General features: G+C 41.5%; 1 protein-coding gene across 8 annotated transcripts in view; it reads right to left on the reverse strand.

The window, feature by feature from the left end:
* Positions 1-17,570, reverse strand: part of Ptp99A (Protein tyrosine phosphatase 99A) — a 248,865-nt gene that overhangs the window by 49,925 nt on the left and 181,370 nt on the right. For all 8 annotated transcript variants that reach the window (XM_043422952.1, XM_043422956.1, XM_043422955.1 and 5 more), the window contains exon 3: positions 6,073-6,196. In XM_043422952.1, coding sequence (XP_043278887.1) covers positions 6,073-6,196 — 124 coding nt within the window. The remainder of the gene's footprint in view (positions 1-6,072; positions 6,197-17,570) is intronic.

The raw sequence follows: 17,570 nt of genomic DNA on the forward strand, positions 1-17,570 counted from the left end.
ACGCGTCAATGAAAAGAATTTTATTTTACCGAGTGAATTTTGCCCCGGGGGGGTTCGACTCGATGTGAAATATATTTCTCGTTTTTTTTTTTTTCTTCTTTTTTCTATCCGCGTTGTAAGTTGGTTGAGAGGTGCCAATTTAAAGATGAAAAAGAAAACGAGAGCATGGGGTTTGAGACTCTAGTCGCAGTAAGTAGGAACTTCTGTAGGAATATTCCCCGGTGGTTTTTCCTCGATGTATATCCAGCAACATTTTCCATCCTCTCGTCCCCGCACATTCGCTCTACCGAAGTGTCCTTCTCGTCTACGCTCGTACGCTTGCGTGCACTTTTGGTTCGAAGCAGGCCAAAATTTCTTCGCTTACCGTACACCATGCTAATGTTTATGTTTCATAGGGTTAGGTCTAATTCCACACTGTGTTACGTCTAATCGCCCATTGAGAAAATTAGACAGAAAAGTTAATTATGAAGATCCTGATTGGCTGAACCCTCGAGAGGCTCTTTCGCAAGAAAAGGTAAAATCGCTTACTCACACATACGGAGCTCCACACAGCTTTAAGAAAATGAACCAACTCTGAATTCCGTCCACTCTAGAAAATCTCCCAAAAGATATACATAAAAACAACGTAGCTGTCAAACAGGCTGAGAGAGGGGAGAAAGAACGAGGGAGAGGCGGCTGAGCCTTGAGAAAATGCAAACGCGATCAATTTAAGAAATTGTAACTCCCCCAGAGTGGATTCAATATGGATGAACTTAGGACGATTAATCCTCCTAGATGGACCACTCGCAAGTATATGTATACATGCCTACGCGTAGATGGATATGGGCTATTCGATGTGCGACAAGCCAAACATTTTCAGCAGCATTTTTTCCAGAGCATTAATGAATTCATAATTATCTGAATAAGGGCCCAATTTGTGGGCGGATTGAGCGTTGATTTGGCCCGTAGAACTGTCAACTCTGATGAGGACTCGGTTAATACCGAGTCCTCATTGTCCTCATTTCATTATCGTTCGAAAGAAATTTAATAACGAACATTTGTAGCCGTTGAGTTTCGTCGAGTGAAAGACAGAAAAAAATCTGAGCCTTTCAATAAATGTAGTTTCGTACAGAAAGCCCCATAGTTATAGAAATCCTGGCGAATTCGTGCTTTTTTTTCTCTCAACGACCACGAAACTTTTTGCCTTTTCTTATCTCCAAGTCCGTTTGAATTTGGGTTAGATTGGAATGGACTATGTGATTAATATATATATATATATATATATATATACATAGATATAGATAAATATAAATCTATGGTATTCCGTCAGGGCCGGATTGAAAGGACCGTTGAAAGAAGGTATTTGAAACAGCTCTCATTCTACTGCCCTTATCATTCCACCGTCATCAGTATCCCACAGGATTTTTTTCTACTCTCGTTCTTCTCCTTCGTCAGTGAGGCAATTTCCTGAATTCAAACTACCTGACTTTTCCTTTGCTCTCTTTTTTTCGTTTTTTTTTCCTTTAATAATATTCACTCCAATTACATTTTTCTTTCAATTTCAGGTACTTCCTCGTTCTGTGTGAAATGTTATTTCTGCGCTATACGAGATACTATTCGTCGACGGATTCGAATGTACGTAGAGATGAGGAATATAGACTTTTCATGTCGTATATTTGCGACCAAAATGTAGGGCGCGAATTCTGAAACTGTTTTTTTTCTTCTCGTAAATACCTTCACAAATTCGTTCGCATTCAACGTGGACATTTCGTTCCTTGCTCGAGCTTTCACTCGTTCCAGAGTCCTCGCGATTATGTAGAAGGCTATTAGCAGTCGGATCTCACTGTTTATGTACACTCCTTGAGTGAGACTAGTCGGTTTCAAACACTTTTCGCTCGTAATTTTATTATTTTTCTCATTCAAAAGCTATTAGTAGACGAAATTACCTTACAATTTTAAATCAACCTGTCTCAGGGGCACTCGGCTATATTTGATACTGCGATGCTTATGAGACTGTGATCTTGAAGTTAAATTGAATGAACGTGCATCAAAGAAATGAGGATACCGCGCTGTATCATGTCGGGATTTTTCGCAAATTTTTCTCATGAAATATAGAATTTGACTCGACTGGATGACGTCAAGTTTCTAAGGAAACGACTGGGATATATTGAATGGAAAAAAAATATTAAACTTTGCCCTCTGTCTGCAAATGATCGTGGAGGTCAAAGAGGGAAAATAAAAGTAATGAAAAAGACCAATAATCTGGGACTTTTCGATCGAACAGCAGAGCAATTGAGAGTAAAAAATGACGTCCTCGAGTCAAAATAAAAGCCACCATATCCCGCATGAGCGCCCGCACAGTCTTCACAATAACCGAAAAAAGTTTTAACGAATTTTACCACGAGAGTAAAAAATTCTCACTAGTCCGGGCTATTACTGGTTGGATTTGCTTTGAGAGGCTAAAGCGAATGAGAATGGGAGAAAGAGGGAGAACGAAAAAGAAAATAATACGTCGTAAGTGGCCCCGAGGCTGCGAAGGTCGATTTTCCAAACTTCTTGTGTCAGATGAAACTTTCATATTTGGCAAAATCACCCTCATCCAATGGGGGCACGGTGACGCAGTATTTATTCTCTTTATCCCTCTCTTTATCCCTTCCTCTCTCGGTCTCACCGCTGCTCTAGTTTAGAAATGCAGTTCCCGTTGAATCTTCATCTCCCTCGACCGTTCGAGCTTATTTTATAATTATATGTATACGGTCGTTCACCACCTCACTATTAGTACGGAAGAGAGAATAATTTCCTGAAAATTTCACGTCGCACTGAACTTTTACGTATTTTTTATCATACTTCCATCGGAAAAATTAATTTCCAACTTCCGTCATCGTCGCCAGGTAAAATGTTTCAACTTTTTCTATTTACACTCATTTGAAAGTTGTTCAGCGATCAAGGTACATACAGTTTATCGAAAGTACGATTTTTCATGGAAAAGTTAAGATGGATGTGTAAAATACGAACGGGGAATAAATTATTGTTACACCGGTGAGGTGCAATGACAAGCATCAGGAGTTGACGAGGGATTAACTGAAGCTGAACGATACAAGACACATTTGTCCTCATAATAATTACTTTCGAATTTCGATAAAGAATTATTTTAACTAACAATTATCATTAATAATAAAAATGTTTCCATAACAGTTGAGAACCTCCAAACTCGACAGTTTATCTCAGACATAGAACGTCAATTTTAAAATGATAGTTGAAATCGTGAGCGGATACACTCTCCCGCATTGCAAAACGTTTAAAATGTTTTCAAGTTATTTTGAGTCACGTATCGCGCCTCTCGCACCGTACTAAGAAAACAGCGAACGGACACGTAACCATGCGAGTAGTTTGTTTATTTGTTGCGTTTTTCAAAATGTTTTCTTGTCGAAGAGGATGAAAAGTTTGGGTATAGGTGAGGCAAGGAAGGAGGCTTCGCACAAAAGAGGATAGAGTTGGTAGTTCGCGATGGAGAAAGTAGATGATGTCTACGTGTGGTCAGACGTCAAGGCGACCGCATGTCGACGAGGGTGAACCTTCCCCCTCTTTTTTTTCTTGTGATTTTCGTTTCGCGATCAATATGGCGTACAAATATCGCGTTGTATCCGCGCACGGTTCCGTCGGTGTGTGTAGAGCCGAAGAATTTAAGGCGTGTATTTAGAGGGTACGTTTGCTTCTGGCATTTTCACAGTGAGAGCGCGAACGAGCTCCTCTAACTGTCTTGGTCATTTGGTATATAGCAGGGTACTTGAAAATGCCGATAGCGAAAATTTCTCCCGTCCGTTAAGAAACAAAACGTGTAAAAGAAAAAAGAAACGATAGCGAAGAATGAAATATAGGAAAAGAAAAAAAAGCGAACGAAAAAAACGAGGGAGAAGACAGTCGCCAAGAATGGGAGAGGGATAAGAAAGGGCGGAAGGGCGAGTGAAGGAGAAGAGATAACCGACGTTGGGAAAAGCTCTGTTCGCGAGAGCGAACCTTCTCTCTCTCTCTCTCTTCTTATCCCTCATTTTCTCCTTTTTTTTCTGCTGCTCTATTTCTTTCTCTCTCCGTCTGATCTCTTCTCTGGTCTCTGTCGGAGAAAGGAAAGAACAAAGGACGCTTATCGAGTACTGCACTTCTTACTCTCGCTCTGCGCTTTCTTATGCTCGGTCTGTCCCTTCCTCTACTTTGCCGTTTCTCTCATTTTATTCGCTTCCGTCTGAAAGCCCTCTTTTCCCTCTGCCCTACTGCTTTATACCGCTCTGAAAGTACGTTCGTCCTGGAGAACAACGGAAGAAGCAGAAGAAGAAAAAGGAAACTCTCCGAGCTTTCCACGTCCTCTCCGCTATTGCATAGTTAGCCTTTCCGTATTGCGTCCGCGCGAGTATGTACGACCGAGAATCACGAGACGACGACGACCTTATCCAGCTATGTTTATACATCATTTATATGATTGTACATAAACACACAAAGGAGGAAAGAAACAAATGAAAATGAACCAGTATGATGTTGTGACTGGTAAATAGAGTTGGCTTCTGCACGGCGCCACTGCGTCACATTCAGTTTACAATTGTTCAACGCAAGCAAGACCTTCGAAGCGCATCGAGCACTGCTTTCATCGAGCCTCATCATTTCCACAGTTAGATCAAAACTCTCGTCCCGAATGAATTCAATCCCCTCTAATTTTTATTTTCCAATGCCATTTTTAACTTTGAATTAATTTTATTCAATTATATTCTGAATCATCACGAGATGCTCGGATCATCGTTGTGTATCTGTGATTACAGAACCGCACAGAAACATGTCTGCCAAGACACTAGAATCTAATCCAATGCTCAGACAACCACGAATTTTCGTTATCAGCATCATGCAGTCTTACTCTCTTTAGCTTCATACAAACTTCTCTTATTTTCGTGTGTCTCCTGAAAATAGACACACACACACACCCACATCCTCAAAGCTGCCAAAGATGTGCGTCGCTGGGTAACAACTGGAGAATTCAACAAGAGCGTACTCGAGGGTTCTGTTCACTTTCGCTGCAGTTCTCGCTCTCTCGAAGATACACAAATGAATATCCATATATACCCGTATGCGCATCTATATAAGCCGGAAAACGCCGGAGGCGAATTCAAAGAGAGGTCCTTGAGAAAGAGCAAGAGCGAAAGAGACTGACGCGTCTTACTCGCTATCCCGACGATTGAGTTTGTTGTAAATTTGCCGGGCGCTCTACCAGCCTGCGCCGAATTCCACACCAGCAGGATGTGCCCTCTATGTCAATGTACTTTATCTGCGGCGTACTCGAGAATCGTGGCAAACGTCATTATATGTATATACAAACTTGGCTATATACAGTTCGAACTCCATCAACGAACAGAAAAGCCGGCCAACTCATTCTAAGTTTCGAATACTGGAAACAACGTTTCCTGTCTTTTCGTCGAAAATTCTCTTTCTCTCGCTCTCTTCGTCTTTTTCTCTGCTCGCTTGCGCGCAAACCACGTTTCCGGTAAAACGAGCGGAGCTGATACAACGCGAGCATTTCCTCTTCGTTACTGCTCTAGGCGTTCCTTCCCTTGCCATCTCCTTTAAAGAAAAGGATGAAAGGCCTGCAGGGAAGAGCGTAAGAGGAGAGATAATCGAACGTCCTCCACCCGCGTTCCGGGGATGCATGAGCATGTGAATAAGCGTTACATTTACAATAGTATAAATACATATTACGATTGCTGAAAATCGTAAAAAACGCGTTCCTGATCGTTGCGAGCGACTTTCATAATTTTCGGATAATCAGCAATTGGAATTTATTCGGAAATCGTACGAGCTCCCGTCACTATTATAAGAAACGCGAATAGATTGGAATCCATCAGTTTTTATCGTTTCGTTTAATCAGTCTAATGAAGTTCGGTGAAACGCATAACCACCGAGACTTTAGTTCCGATTACTACCGCTTAGCAATTATCAGAGTCAAACACGTTCGCCTCGTTTTTTTTTCATGTTTTGTTTAAATATGGATTTAATTACTCGCGCTTTTCTCGCTCAATATGAATTTTTCCGAGTCCATACGCAAACACGACTTACCGGACGTTTATAATGTAGTGGGAGATTGGATTGTTGTGAGAGTTTTCGCTCGGTGCCCATGATATCGTGATAGAACGGGACGTAAAGTTCGTCGCTATCGGACGCCCCGGCGGATCTGGTACGTCTGAAACAAACAGAACATTTACGTTTAACTATGTATGCGGGGCGTGTTCGTATATATTTACAGTCTATAAATCGAGGCTACTCGGATCCTTCGTTTCCTCGTATTCGCCCTTAGGATTTCATTCCCCTCGGAAAAATCACGACGCGCGTTATGTTTGGTAATAAAATACACGAAGCGCCCCGGCTAAAAAAACTCCGCTGAAATGGGATTATCTCGTTCAGCATCGCCGGAAATGGATTTTAATATCCGTGATACATACATGAAAAAGTTGTTAAACGTATACAAAAAAACGTGCTATGCCGTACACTAAAATTAAGAAGAAAATGAAAATGCAATTCCGGCATATTTTCAATTCGTTCAGAGCTTCGCCTCATGAAATTTCTTGTTTAATCATTAGAAGACTCATGAACATATGGTAACTCAGAATTTACAATAAAGAATAATGAATTTTTACAGAATTCAGTGGCTCCTGAAGTTGAAATAACGAACTTATGAAATTTCAACAAGTTTGTTTCGCATTGGGGATGAATGCTCTCTCGGCCGGTGCAATGACTTCATTGAAAAGTTATGAAGTTCTCGTAAAAAGAATGCAATGCCGCATCCGGAGATGTTACTCATCGTCCGTAGATAAAGAGATTCTCATGCAGAACATTAAAATTTATAATTCATAGAGACAGCCAGACTGCATGTAAACTTTGGAAGTATCTCAACTGTTGTTCATTTATTAATCAAACGGTGTTCTCGATGCTGGCGTGTGCGTTGGTATTAAGCGGAAAATCCGCGAAATATTCTCTTGGCTATTAGAATCACGAGAGAGGAAAGGCGAGGAAGTAAGTAGGCATTTGCTTTTAATACACACTCTACCAATTCCCATCTCTCCTGTCTCATTCTTTCTTTCGCTCTTTGGCATACCATCCGGTTTATATAATATTGCGCGCACGTTGCATAAGATCATAAATGAGAACGGGGACCTTTAATCTCCCTCAGGACAAAGTCATCATCCTTTTCTGACCTGCTCTTTGGCTTCTCAACCTCCACGCCTCTTCGGGACCGTGTCGGCGGAAGAGGGCAAAATGGTTCCTCTCTTTCTCTACGATTCCGTGACATCTCGCCCTCGAGACCAGTCACGCACTCCACATATGCCATGAACGAATCTCCCCTCGGTGCTCTCTACAAACCCCGGCAAACTGTCACGTATCTCTCGCAACTTTTACCCTCTCGTATATACTTCACTGCGTCCTCTTCGCTGCTTTCTCTGTCTGTTATTTTCTCTCTTCCTCTCTCTCCCAGACATGCCATTGGGCGTGATTATCGCATCATATACTGTACAATCCTCCCGAAACCTCTTCTTTGTCTGCCGCTACGAAAAAATATTGTTAATTGCTTCGAATATGATCCGAAGATCCAACTAATTACACCAATTTTCGACCCTCTTCGCCAGACACTCAGACTTTTCTTCTATAATCATCTTTTTTTTTTCTGGAAGAATCTGCTCTTAGGAACTTTCGGCTAACTCGAGATATGAAGAACAATGGGGGAGTGAAGAAAAATGGAGCCTCCCATTTAAAAAGCAGAAGCACCGGACCACAGACGTGTCCTACGTTTTGGTAAATTGTTGAATTCTCAACTGAAAAGAATCGTCGAGTGGGATTCTGATGTCGAAGCATCAAATCAATCGTATTGTCAGAAATAAGAAATAAATCATTCTCGTCTCACGTGTTTGCAGACTAAATGACTGAAAAAACGACGCTTTTAATCACGCCGGATGTACTACCTTAATAAAATTTTCAATTAATACATTCTCGTATCATATATTTAATACGCGTATGGTAATTTCCAATGGAATTTAATTTTCATGATTCAGCAGCCTCTGGTATTCCCATTAATTGAACAATTTCTAATCAATATTCCACTAGATTTACGCACGTACAAGCATAATACAATTTTCACTTGGGATATTCATTTAAAACTTTGACCATCTATGTTCTCGTTAACTCTTATTTTATATACGGTGAGAGAGAGAGAGAGAGAGAGACCTCACGATGAATTTATATCTTCGGTGGGCTTTTCTACGCATGATTACTATTTACGACTCGGTGAGAGCTGCAAAACCATTCTCGTGCCAGGAAACCAAACAGGACCACGTACCGAGCCGAGCGAGTGCGCAGCAACTTTGAGGAAAGAAAATAATGATGCAACATGAATCACAGCAAATATCATGGCAAAATGTTTGGGATTTTGCAACAAACTCCAAAGTTTCTATATAAATATAAACCTAAAGTATATAAAAACTGTTATACATTATTTACGATAGAAACATAGCCTCGGCGTTGCAAGGCCGTTATTTATATTTCTTTGAAGTTCCACTCTTCGTGAATCGTCAAAGTCTCACAGGCCTAGTAACGTCAATTGAGAACTGGACCAGGAAAACTTATTTGCTCACATTTTCAAAAGAAAAACTCGAAGCGAACGAGGATGCAGTCGAGGATGTCGTTCAATGAATAATTGGGCGTGCATGCAACAGTGAGACAAAAAAATGTCAAAATAAATAAACCCTCGAGCCTGGAATACCGTAAGAAAAATCCCAAGCTTGGAAAAACATTTGAAAATTCTCCTCATATTAGTATTGCGCCTCCTATTTCCGGGCTCACGCGTACTAGCTCGCGAGGATCGAAAGCGTAGAACGCGTTGTCGACATGAAAAATTACGCTCTCGATCGTGTGTACCGAAGCTCTGTAAGCCCCGGTACAAGAACCGAATAATAATGAGAGACATTTTCGAAGAAAACTGACGAACAGGCTTTCGGGGTACTCGTCTAAAGATATATAGGTAAATCGGAATGTACGACGCGGTTTCAGGAGGGAAGGAACGTAAGAAAGCTCGCCGGTCACGTGTATGATCGTATGATTTACGTCCTTCGGCTTCGCCAGCCGAATACACGGAGGAGAAATGTCAGCTCGAACGTATGCAAGTGTGTGCATATGCAGGGTTAAATAAACCGCAACGTGTATAACCACTACGAAGTTATCCTCGCAATTTCGAGAGTCAATTTGGCGTTTTGGCAGACTAATAGTCACGATGGTGTTATTGAGAGGGACGGAATGGCACATGGGCAAGGGGTCTCGATAGAAACAGTACACGTGTATGTGTGTCTATGTGGGCGTGCGATTGTATAGTTCGGTCGTCATTTACTGGCAGCCACGACTCGGGGGAGACTTTAACGTTGTAAGGAGAAGAGACCACGGAGAGTATTCTCGAATAATACGCACAGTCCTACCAAAAGAGCTTTTGCCTCTTTTGGTCCTTGCCATCTTATTTCATCCCTTTTCACCTTCTCTTTCCATCTTGCATACTCTTTCAATGTGTTTCTCTTTAGTTTCTCGTCCCTTTTATCGTCTCGTTATATACCTTTGGACTAAAGGAAACCCAGGTGGTGCCTCGAACAGAGCAATAATAGGAATCTATGCTACTTTTCGAGGGTTTCGCAAGAGCTCGTTCTCTGTAAACGCCGCAGAGTCCTTCGGCTTCTCTTCGAGGTCAACATCTCTCTATTTCCTCTCTGCCCCTCCCCTCCTCCCTCGCTTCTCTCCCTATATCTTTCGACACTCTCTTTCAGCCCCTGCGAACTCTCTTCAACCATCCCGGAAAGGATCTCCGGCTCTCGTATATATAGACGTAAGATAAATAGGAACACGATTCGATGGCCGGGAAAATCTCTCGGAAAGACCCACCTACGATGATATCGAGACAAGCTTTTGTTTCGCTGTGCCATGTTTGCACACGAGACATACGAACGTACACTTGTATTGATGGATCGTGTCTACATGTATTTAAGTATATACACATTCTTGGATTTATGTTGCAGGGGAATGTAATCGCGACGAAGTGTATACAGATGAACCGCGGTTTAACTCCCTTAAAGGTCCTCCGTTATACTATCTTTCTCAAACTCAACAACCAAGTATTTGTAAACTGACTTTGGATCCAAGTGAATCTTTTCGTTTTGTGTCTATTCGCGAGCACAGAATTCTCTGGAAAATCTGAAACATCCTTCGCCGAATCTCGACGTTTTCATGACAAATTTTTTATCCCGTCTGAGAAGATGAGGCTCGAATAGACATTTTTTTCTTGCTCAATCGTTGGCACGGTATCGAAATAACCGAAATATCGAGATTACTTTTGAAAAACGAACCCGCTTTTTTTTCGAATGATAAATGTACTTTTCCAATATAATACAAAAGACATTTGTTGCTTCCGCGTAATATTTATGAACGTGGAAAATAGTTATCGCGAATGGGAATGGTAAAAAACGGTAAATATATACGGGTATTGAATGGGAAAATGTAAAACGAGAAATATTTTGTTACTGATAGGGAAGCACCGACGTGCCAAAGAGTCAAATGGAATTCGGTGAAGCTCAAACTCATTGTGATTCGAGCCCGTGGTTTAACTTTCATTGTTGTTTTTCATTGATTACCGTCGGCCGATATACTAGGCGTTGAAAATTTTTGGTGACATACGCGGGAGAGTTCATGGAGCCAAACGAAAAAAAAGGAGAAAGAAAAAAGAGTGAAAAAACGATAACAACTATATGCAAAACGTCGAGTTTAATTTTGGGGTTGTTAAGTTAAACTGTTATAGCGCGCATATAACAGCTCTTGGCGAAAGGACGCGACCATATCGGATTGTTGGGGATGCGTTCGCAGTTTTTTTTCACTTTGTTTTTTATCGCCCCATACGGACTCGAGAATCTGTACAACAGACATACGAGGCGAACGTACGAACGCGCTCGAATCACCGGGCGATACTTTTTAGTCAAGCGTCCGCCGATGGAATCGTACAAAATCACGACAAAAAACACGCAACGCCACAATCGAACGAGAGTTTTACGTTGAAGCGTGGAAAAATTTTCGTGATAAAGCAAATTATAGCGCGCAAAATGTATGGAATAAAAATCATTCCAACTTTTCGTATCAACCACGAGAGATCGTTGCGTATATACCGAGAAAAAATATTTTTTCAGAACAATTGTTTTATAAACTGTGCATTTTTACAGATGGAACAAATAGATGTACGGGAGCGTGGAAACGTTGAAGAGAAATCAGTTGATTACAATACCGTGTAAAGTATTTTTATGCTCGATGCAGAATGAAAACTTTTTCGTTTACGCATTCGTTTTTCTACGAATCGCATCTCCCAACTAAATCTATTCATTATTTTTACAATATGAATATTAGATTTTATGGTGAGCTAACGAGAAAAATGTTTTTCCATAACGAAAGCTTTTTTATATTAAACAGTGGCGCGTGGTTGTTGAATGAAAAGAAGAAAATAAAAATTTTCTGGTATTTCGGCTTTCCACCGACCGTGTGCCACATCATTATCCTTCTTGACTGATAAATTTTTCTATTCAAAGCTCTGCAAATGTTTTGAATAAATAAAAAAGTAATCATAATGAATGTATTCAACGTATAAAATTGAATGAATAAATGTATAAAGCAATAAAACTGAGAATATGTAAAATGAAGTAATTGAATACATGAAAAATAGACATAATGGGAGAGAAGCAGTGTGGATGTTGCTTCTTTATGATTCCTCTTTACACGAACCTTCTGAACATACTCTTCGCAACATGGTTTCTCCGCAAGCTTTGCCGTTCACTGCGCGATGTGTGTACATGAGAGAAACAGCCCGCCAACGAACGATGCAGCACCCATAGGAAACAATTATTTCGAAACAAAGGATAAACCCCGTACTCGAGTCGAAAAGAGTGGAGGGGTGTGTGCGCGGGGGCAGAGAAGAAGAGTGAGAAGATGACGTTGGCTTTCGAGTTTCACTCTCCAGGGGCCATTCCCGCAACACCACGATGTTGAGATAGAGAGAAAGAGGAAGGGCGATGCAATGAGCAAAAGAGAAAGACATGGAGGGAGCGAGGATGGTGGAAATTTGCCAAGAGTGTCAGGAGAGTCTTCCCCTCCTCGCACACTCTCTCTCTCTCTCACTCTCTCTTCCTCTCTGTGGACTGACGCGCGAGAGACGCGACGACGACACACGAACAGGATGTACAAGGAAGCTCCGAGAAGAGTTTTCCACGAGAGAGCAAGAGAGAGTCTGGCTTTTGGATGCTGCTTCACTCCTCGCCCTTATCTTTCTTTCCTCGCCGTATTTGTATATGGATATGGGGCATTCCAGGCCTGCTGTATCTTCAAAAAGAAATAAAAGCTGACAGCACACGTAACTGGCAACACAATTTAAACTAATCATCCAACAGTCTTCGTTCGTCGAACGATAAATTATTGTTACTTTATTACACCAGTCCCCGAAAATCCAATGTTATAAAAAGTTTATATGAAAAACAAGTACTTTACGTTGTGTTATTTTCTCAGACAATCACGAGAGTTCACTAGTTCTCAAAAAAAAAACACAATGCAGCGAAACATATGATCGTAACAAAGTTTTAATTTTCGATAATAATTAGCAAATGAAAACACAACATTGCGTCTTGAGCCGTTAAAAATATGCTGACAATTAACATTTCTCTTGGACAATTCCACTAAAAGATTCCAACAACTTCAATTCAACGGAGTTTGATGAAAATTCAAGAAAATTTCATGTATTTCGAGTTGAGGTGAAACGGCTTCTATACACGTTGTACTATAATGTTGTGTATACTAGCTCGATGTGTGGAATGTATATTGTACTCTATATTCATGCAGCAGATGCACGCGTTGGCGGCTCCAAACTACGAATACATATACATGTATGGGTTCGAGGTCGTGGGACGGTTCATATTGCCAAGCGGAGAAAACTCCGGAATCACGAATGCACTTGCTTCCTCGAGCGCACATAGATGTATACCTCGGGATGGTGCGAGGGTACGTTGCACCGGAGCTCGGGAAGAAAGTTCTCCCTTATACTCGGGGCATCTCAATGCACGGAGTAGAACGAGAAGATGAGGCTACACGAAATTTATACGGAGGGTTGGACGGACGAGAGCATTGTCGAAATACATAGAGGAAAAATGAGAGAGAGAGAGAGAGAGGTGAGGTACAGAGGAAAAAAGGAGCAAAACTCTAATACATCGTGTGTCGAAGTGGCATTGATATATAGCACTATGCAAAAATTCAATTGTTTTTCTGCATATATACATGCGCGATATTCTTTTGTTGGCTCGAGATAATACTCGAGATCCAACGAGATTTATTGGTTTGTTTGACGTCTCTCGGAGAGCTCCTCATTTCTTGTCCTCCTCGTCGAAATAAGATTCTCCCTCCTCCTGCTTCTGGAGGGATGGAGAAAGTTGAGTGAATTAGATTTTTTTAAGTAATATGCTTATGAAATAAGCATCGGGGTAATAAGTCGAGCGGTTTTAACCCACGTGAACTTTTATATACGCGGTATATAAATGTATTTATATACACTCGATAGCTTTTGTAAAAAGCACAGTTTGCTACCTAAATATATATCTATAGGTAATATAAGAGATATATTATGGATGTTGAAAGAGCTAAAAGCTCGTGGAGAAAGCCACCGAGGCGTCGACTTCCATCACTGTGATATATTGATCAGCTTCTCTCGCTCGGTATTCCCTCGCTCGATCTCTCTTTCTCAGTGTCCGGGAAATCGTCTCTGACTTAATAAAATCGTACTCCTTGTAAATCCGCAAACATCCGGTCCACTCTCATAATTAAATAAAAATTTACGTATTTCTCAAGTTAGAGGTTCACTATTGGAATTCTTCTTCTCGCCAATGACCACTGAAAAAATTAGTAAATAACACGCTCGTTTGCCATCGCGATACGAGTTACTCGGCGGCTCGAGAAACCGTCTGACTTAACGCGCTCGTTTCACTTAAAAATCCACACACAGCACGTTCCTGCCACTCAATGAAGAAACAACGAACGGCAGTCTACAGCGATGACGAAAAGTACAATGAACATATTTCACTCTCGACATTGAGAGGGAGTCGCCATTGTTTTTTTCATTTTGCATAAAAAGTACGATTCGATGCAGCAAACGTGTCCATTCGACGTCGAGCCATCCCGTAGTTGATTCCTCCTTAGAAAATGTTCATGGAACGGACAAACTTGCTGATATTTACAAGCGATATTCAGGCGAGATTGAAGCGGTAGTACATTATCATTCCGGGCGAGTAATCGTCGGAATTGGCGAGTTGACCAGGTCAGAAACGTCTGGTGTTGAGGCCAGCGGAGTATAACGGGGCAACAGCCGCCACCGACTTGTCTCGCTATTTATATATCCGCGTATACGTGTTTATACGTCCATATAAACAATTATATACGTATATGCACGTATATTTTTAACCGGGAAAAGAGACGGGGGGGGGGGAGGAGTACGAGCGCGTGTGTATTGGATGCACGTATGGAAATCCTTAATATATATATATATATATATAGATGGAAATATATGTAGAAGTGTTTTCGCTCTAAAGCACACAGAGACACACCCATCTAACTAATGAATGGCCGGCATCCACGGTCGCTTTACGGCAATGAACGGTGCATTGCCACGATTATGCGGTTAACCACGTGGGTGCATACGCGAGACGAAGAGACAGTGCGCGACAGAGAAAGACACAATGGCAGAGAGTGAGACGGAACGGAGGAGGGCGGACGAGGGAGCGAGTCGCAGAGAGGAGAGAATAGAGAGTTCGTGCACTCTGTACAATATGCCCTATAGATATTTATCCTATGATAACCGCGTTCATGTACAGTGTGTTTGTGAAGTGTGCTGTATAAGCGATGCGTCGCTTTGCGTTTAATGTGCTTCTATGCCCTCTCGACCCATATCCACCCTTAATATCCCTGCCCTCTGTATCGTCAACGGCAGACATATGTGAGGCAGTTTGTACTCGCGTACATGCCGACTCGGTAATCCGATTCGTGGATTTTTCGAATAAACTTCGTGTACGTCGTCGCTCTGTGTGTAAGAACTACGATTTTTTATTCGCATGGAATTATCACTGACCTCGTTCATATCGTGCGGACGAATTGCGCAAACGCTTTCCACACTGGCACAAATTAGAAAGGAATCGCGCGAGTCTATCGCGGTACGTGAAAAACGGAATTTTAAAATTTTCCCTCAATGATGGAATTTTTCGAGGATTCAGAAGAGAAAGAACTATTGAGGCGTGTTTTCTCAAAAAAAGGCTACTTTTTCACGATGCTCTATTTTCACTCAGCACGAATAAAACTATCGAATTTTTCACTGACATTCCTGAGGCTACACGCGCCTCCCGGGGTCGGTTCATTCAACTTTGAAAAGTCCGAATAACTGCAATTGCCGAATACTCCCCGCACATTGGATACATATATTTATCACTAATTTGGAAACTCCGAGAGAACTTTGCCTGATCGGGGGCGACCACTACAGTAACTATCAAAAGTGCTCCGTTGAAGCGGACTTCCGGTTTGTCGGTTAAGTTTTCGATGCTCGATTCCCGAGGAGCTTGTATCCTGCAAGTGCGGAGCTCTCGTGAACTTTACTCCCCTAACTCTTCCCCTACGGAAGCAGGTATCTCGTTATTTTTATGTATCACGTTCGAGAATTCATTGAATTTTCATTCTACAGAGTCGGCTCGATAATCGCGGGCTAGATATACTCACAGCCGCGTTATGGATTTCGTCAATTGAAAAAATCTCGGTATTCATCAATATCCAATGACATTTTAAAAAATGCGCAAAAATAACGAAGCTTTTGAAACATATTATAACCACAGAAATAAATCACCACTTTTTGCATCGAACGAGCATACATTACTTTTTTTTATTATATTCCAATTGCAGCTTCATATTTTTTTGTTGATTCGTGTATTTCATCCAATAATCTGAAAAGCAGCGGGATAGTGGTGTCCAGTGATGATACGAAGTGCACCGCCACGAGCTCTCTCCTCCAATCCTCCAAATGCTGGTGGGAAACTTCGTAATCGCAAGAGAGAGAGAGAGAGAGCGAGGGAGAACGCGAGAGCTGACGCCGTTGGATTAGCGTGTGGGTTTTAATGAAAAAATCATTAGCTGGGATGCGAGCAATGGTACAGGCGAGCAAATGCAAACTCATATCGAAGGGATCCCCGGGTAACCATCGAGTGCCCCACAACCTGAATATATTGTGCAGACGAGCTAGCAGCTACGTGGGAGACTATACATATGTTGGCAAATATAAATGCACGTGACGAAATAGGGAATTCCGGTGCGTATCCGTATCTCCCTGGGCTCTCACGCGTTAATCGGATGATGCAGCTGTGCGTGTATCGTTGTGAAAAATAAAATAACACGATGAAAAAGTGATCTGGCCTATGTTTCTGAATTATCAATACTCTGTACTCGTTAAAAAAAGTTTGAAATTCGTGGTGGAGCACGATAATTCCACATGCTCTTTGACGTAGCAAAAATATTCATTTTTCTGACAAAGCCAATTTTATGTGTGTTACCAAATATTTAATACGGTGTATAATAGTTTTATGAACGCTGCTGCGAGGACAATATTTTCGTAGTAGCAGAATTTCTTTTTGGATTGAACAAGAGAGAATTGTATTGATTCTGGGAAAACGAGATTGGGGCGGCCGCTAAGCACGAATGAATTCGTTGTCAATTTTTTTTCAATCACAAATAACAGTTGACTTTTGTTCTCATATCCACAATGAGGCTTATCCGGAGCATGGAAACTTTCCATGGAAGTGAGAGGGGAGGTTCAACAAGCAAGAGGACTCGGTTCGATCATTTTACTGGTCGGGAAACAGTAATTAGAAAGCTACCGAAATGAACTCCCCTCGTTTTCCACTTTCCTCGTCGCCCAGGTCGCTGTTTTCCTCCTGTTTTCGTTCACGTGTCTATATATCTTATACGTATATATTAAACATATCGAGAACCATGTCATATGCGAGTTCCATTTCCCAAGGGTAATTTTGTCGACCATCGATAGATCGAAATCGAAATATTCATTTTCAGGAGAGGAGTAGATTCGGACAAGAGTTTTTAGTACACGCGTACTCGGCTCTTGAATGGTTTTTCAATCCATTGGGATTGGACACACTTATGAAAAATGTGCAGGTGAAATGTGTTTATAGCCAAGTTTTCCGAATGACTTTCGTGTATTTGTTATTTCCTCTTTTCTGATAATTTCTCTCGGCTGTTGAGTTTTTTCCGGTCTCTAAAAGCTCGAAATACGGCGCGGAGTCCTCTGAGGAATACAAAAATTTACTTTTTTCATCGATCCTTCGACGTTTCCCCAACGTTCCAACACACTGTTCTAGAACGATCATCCGTTTTTTGTCTTCGCGACAAACAAAGCTGCGTGAAACATGAAAAATCGAGAATTTGAGACGTGCTAAGCTTCCGGCGAAAAATCGTTCGAT

This window comes from Venturia canescens, chromosome 7 (assembly GCF_019457755.1).
Source record: "Venturia canescens isolate UGA chromosome 7, ASM1945775v1, whole genome shotgun sequence".
Taxonomy (NCBI): domain Eukaryota; kingdom Metazoa; phylum Arthropoda; class Insecta; order Hymenoptera; family Ichneumonidae; genus Venturia; species Venturia canescens.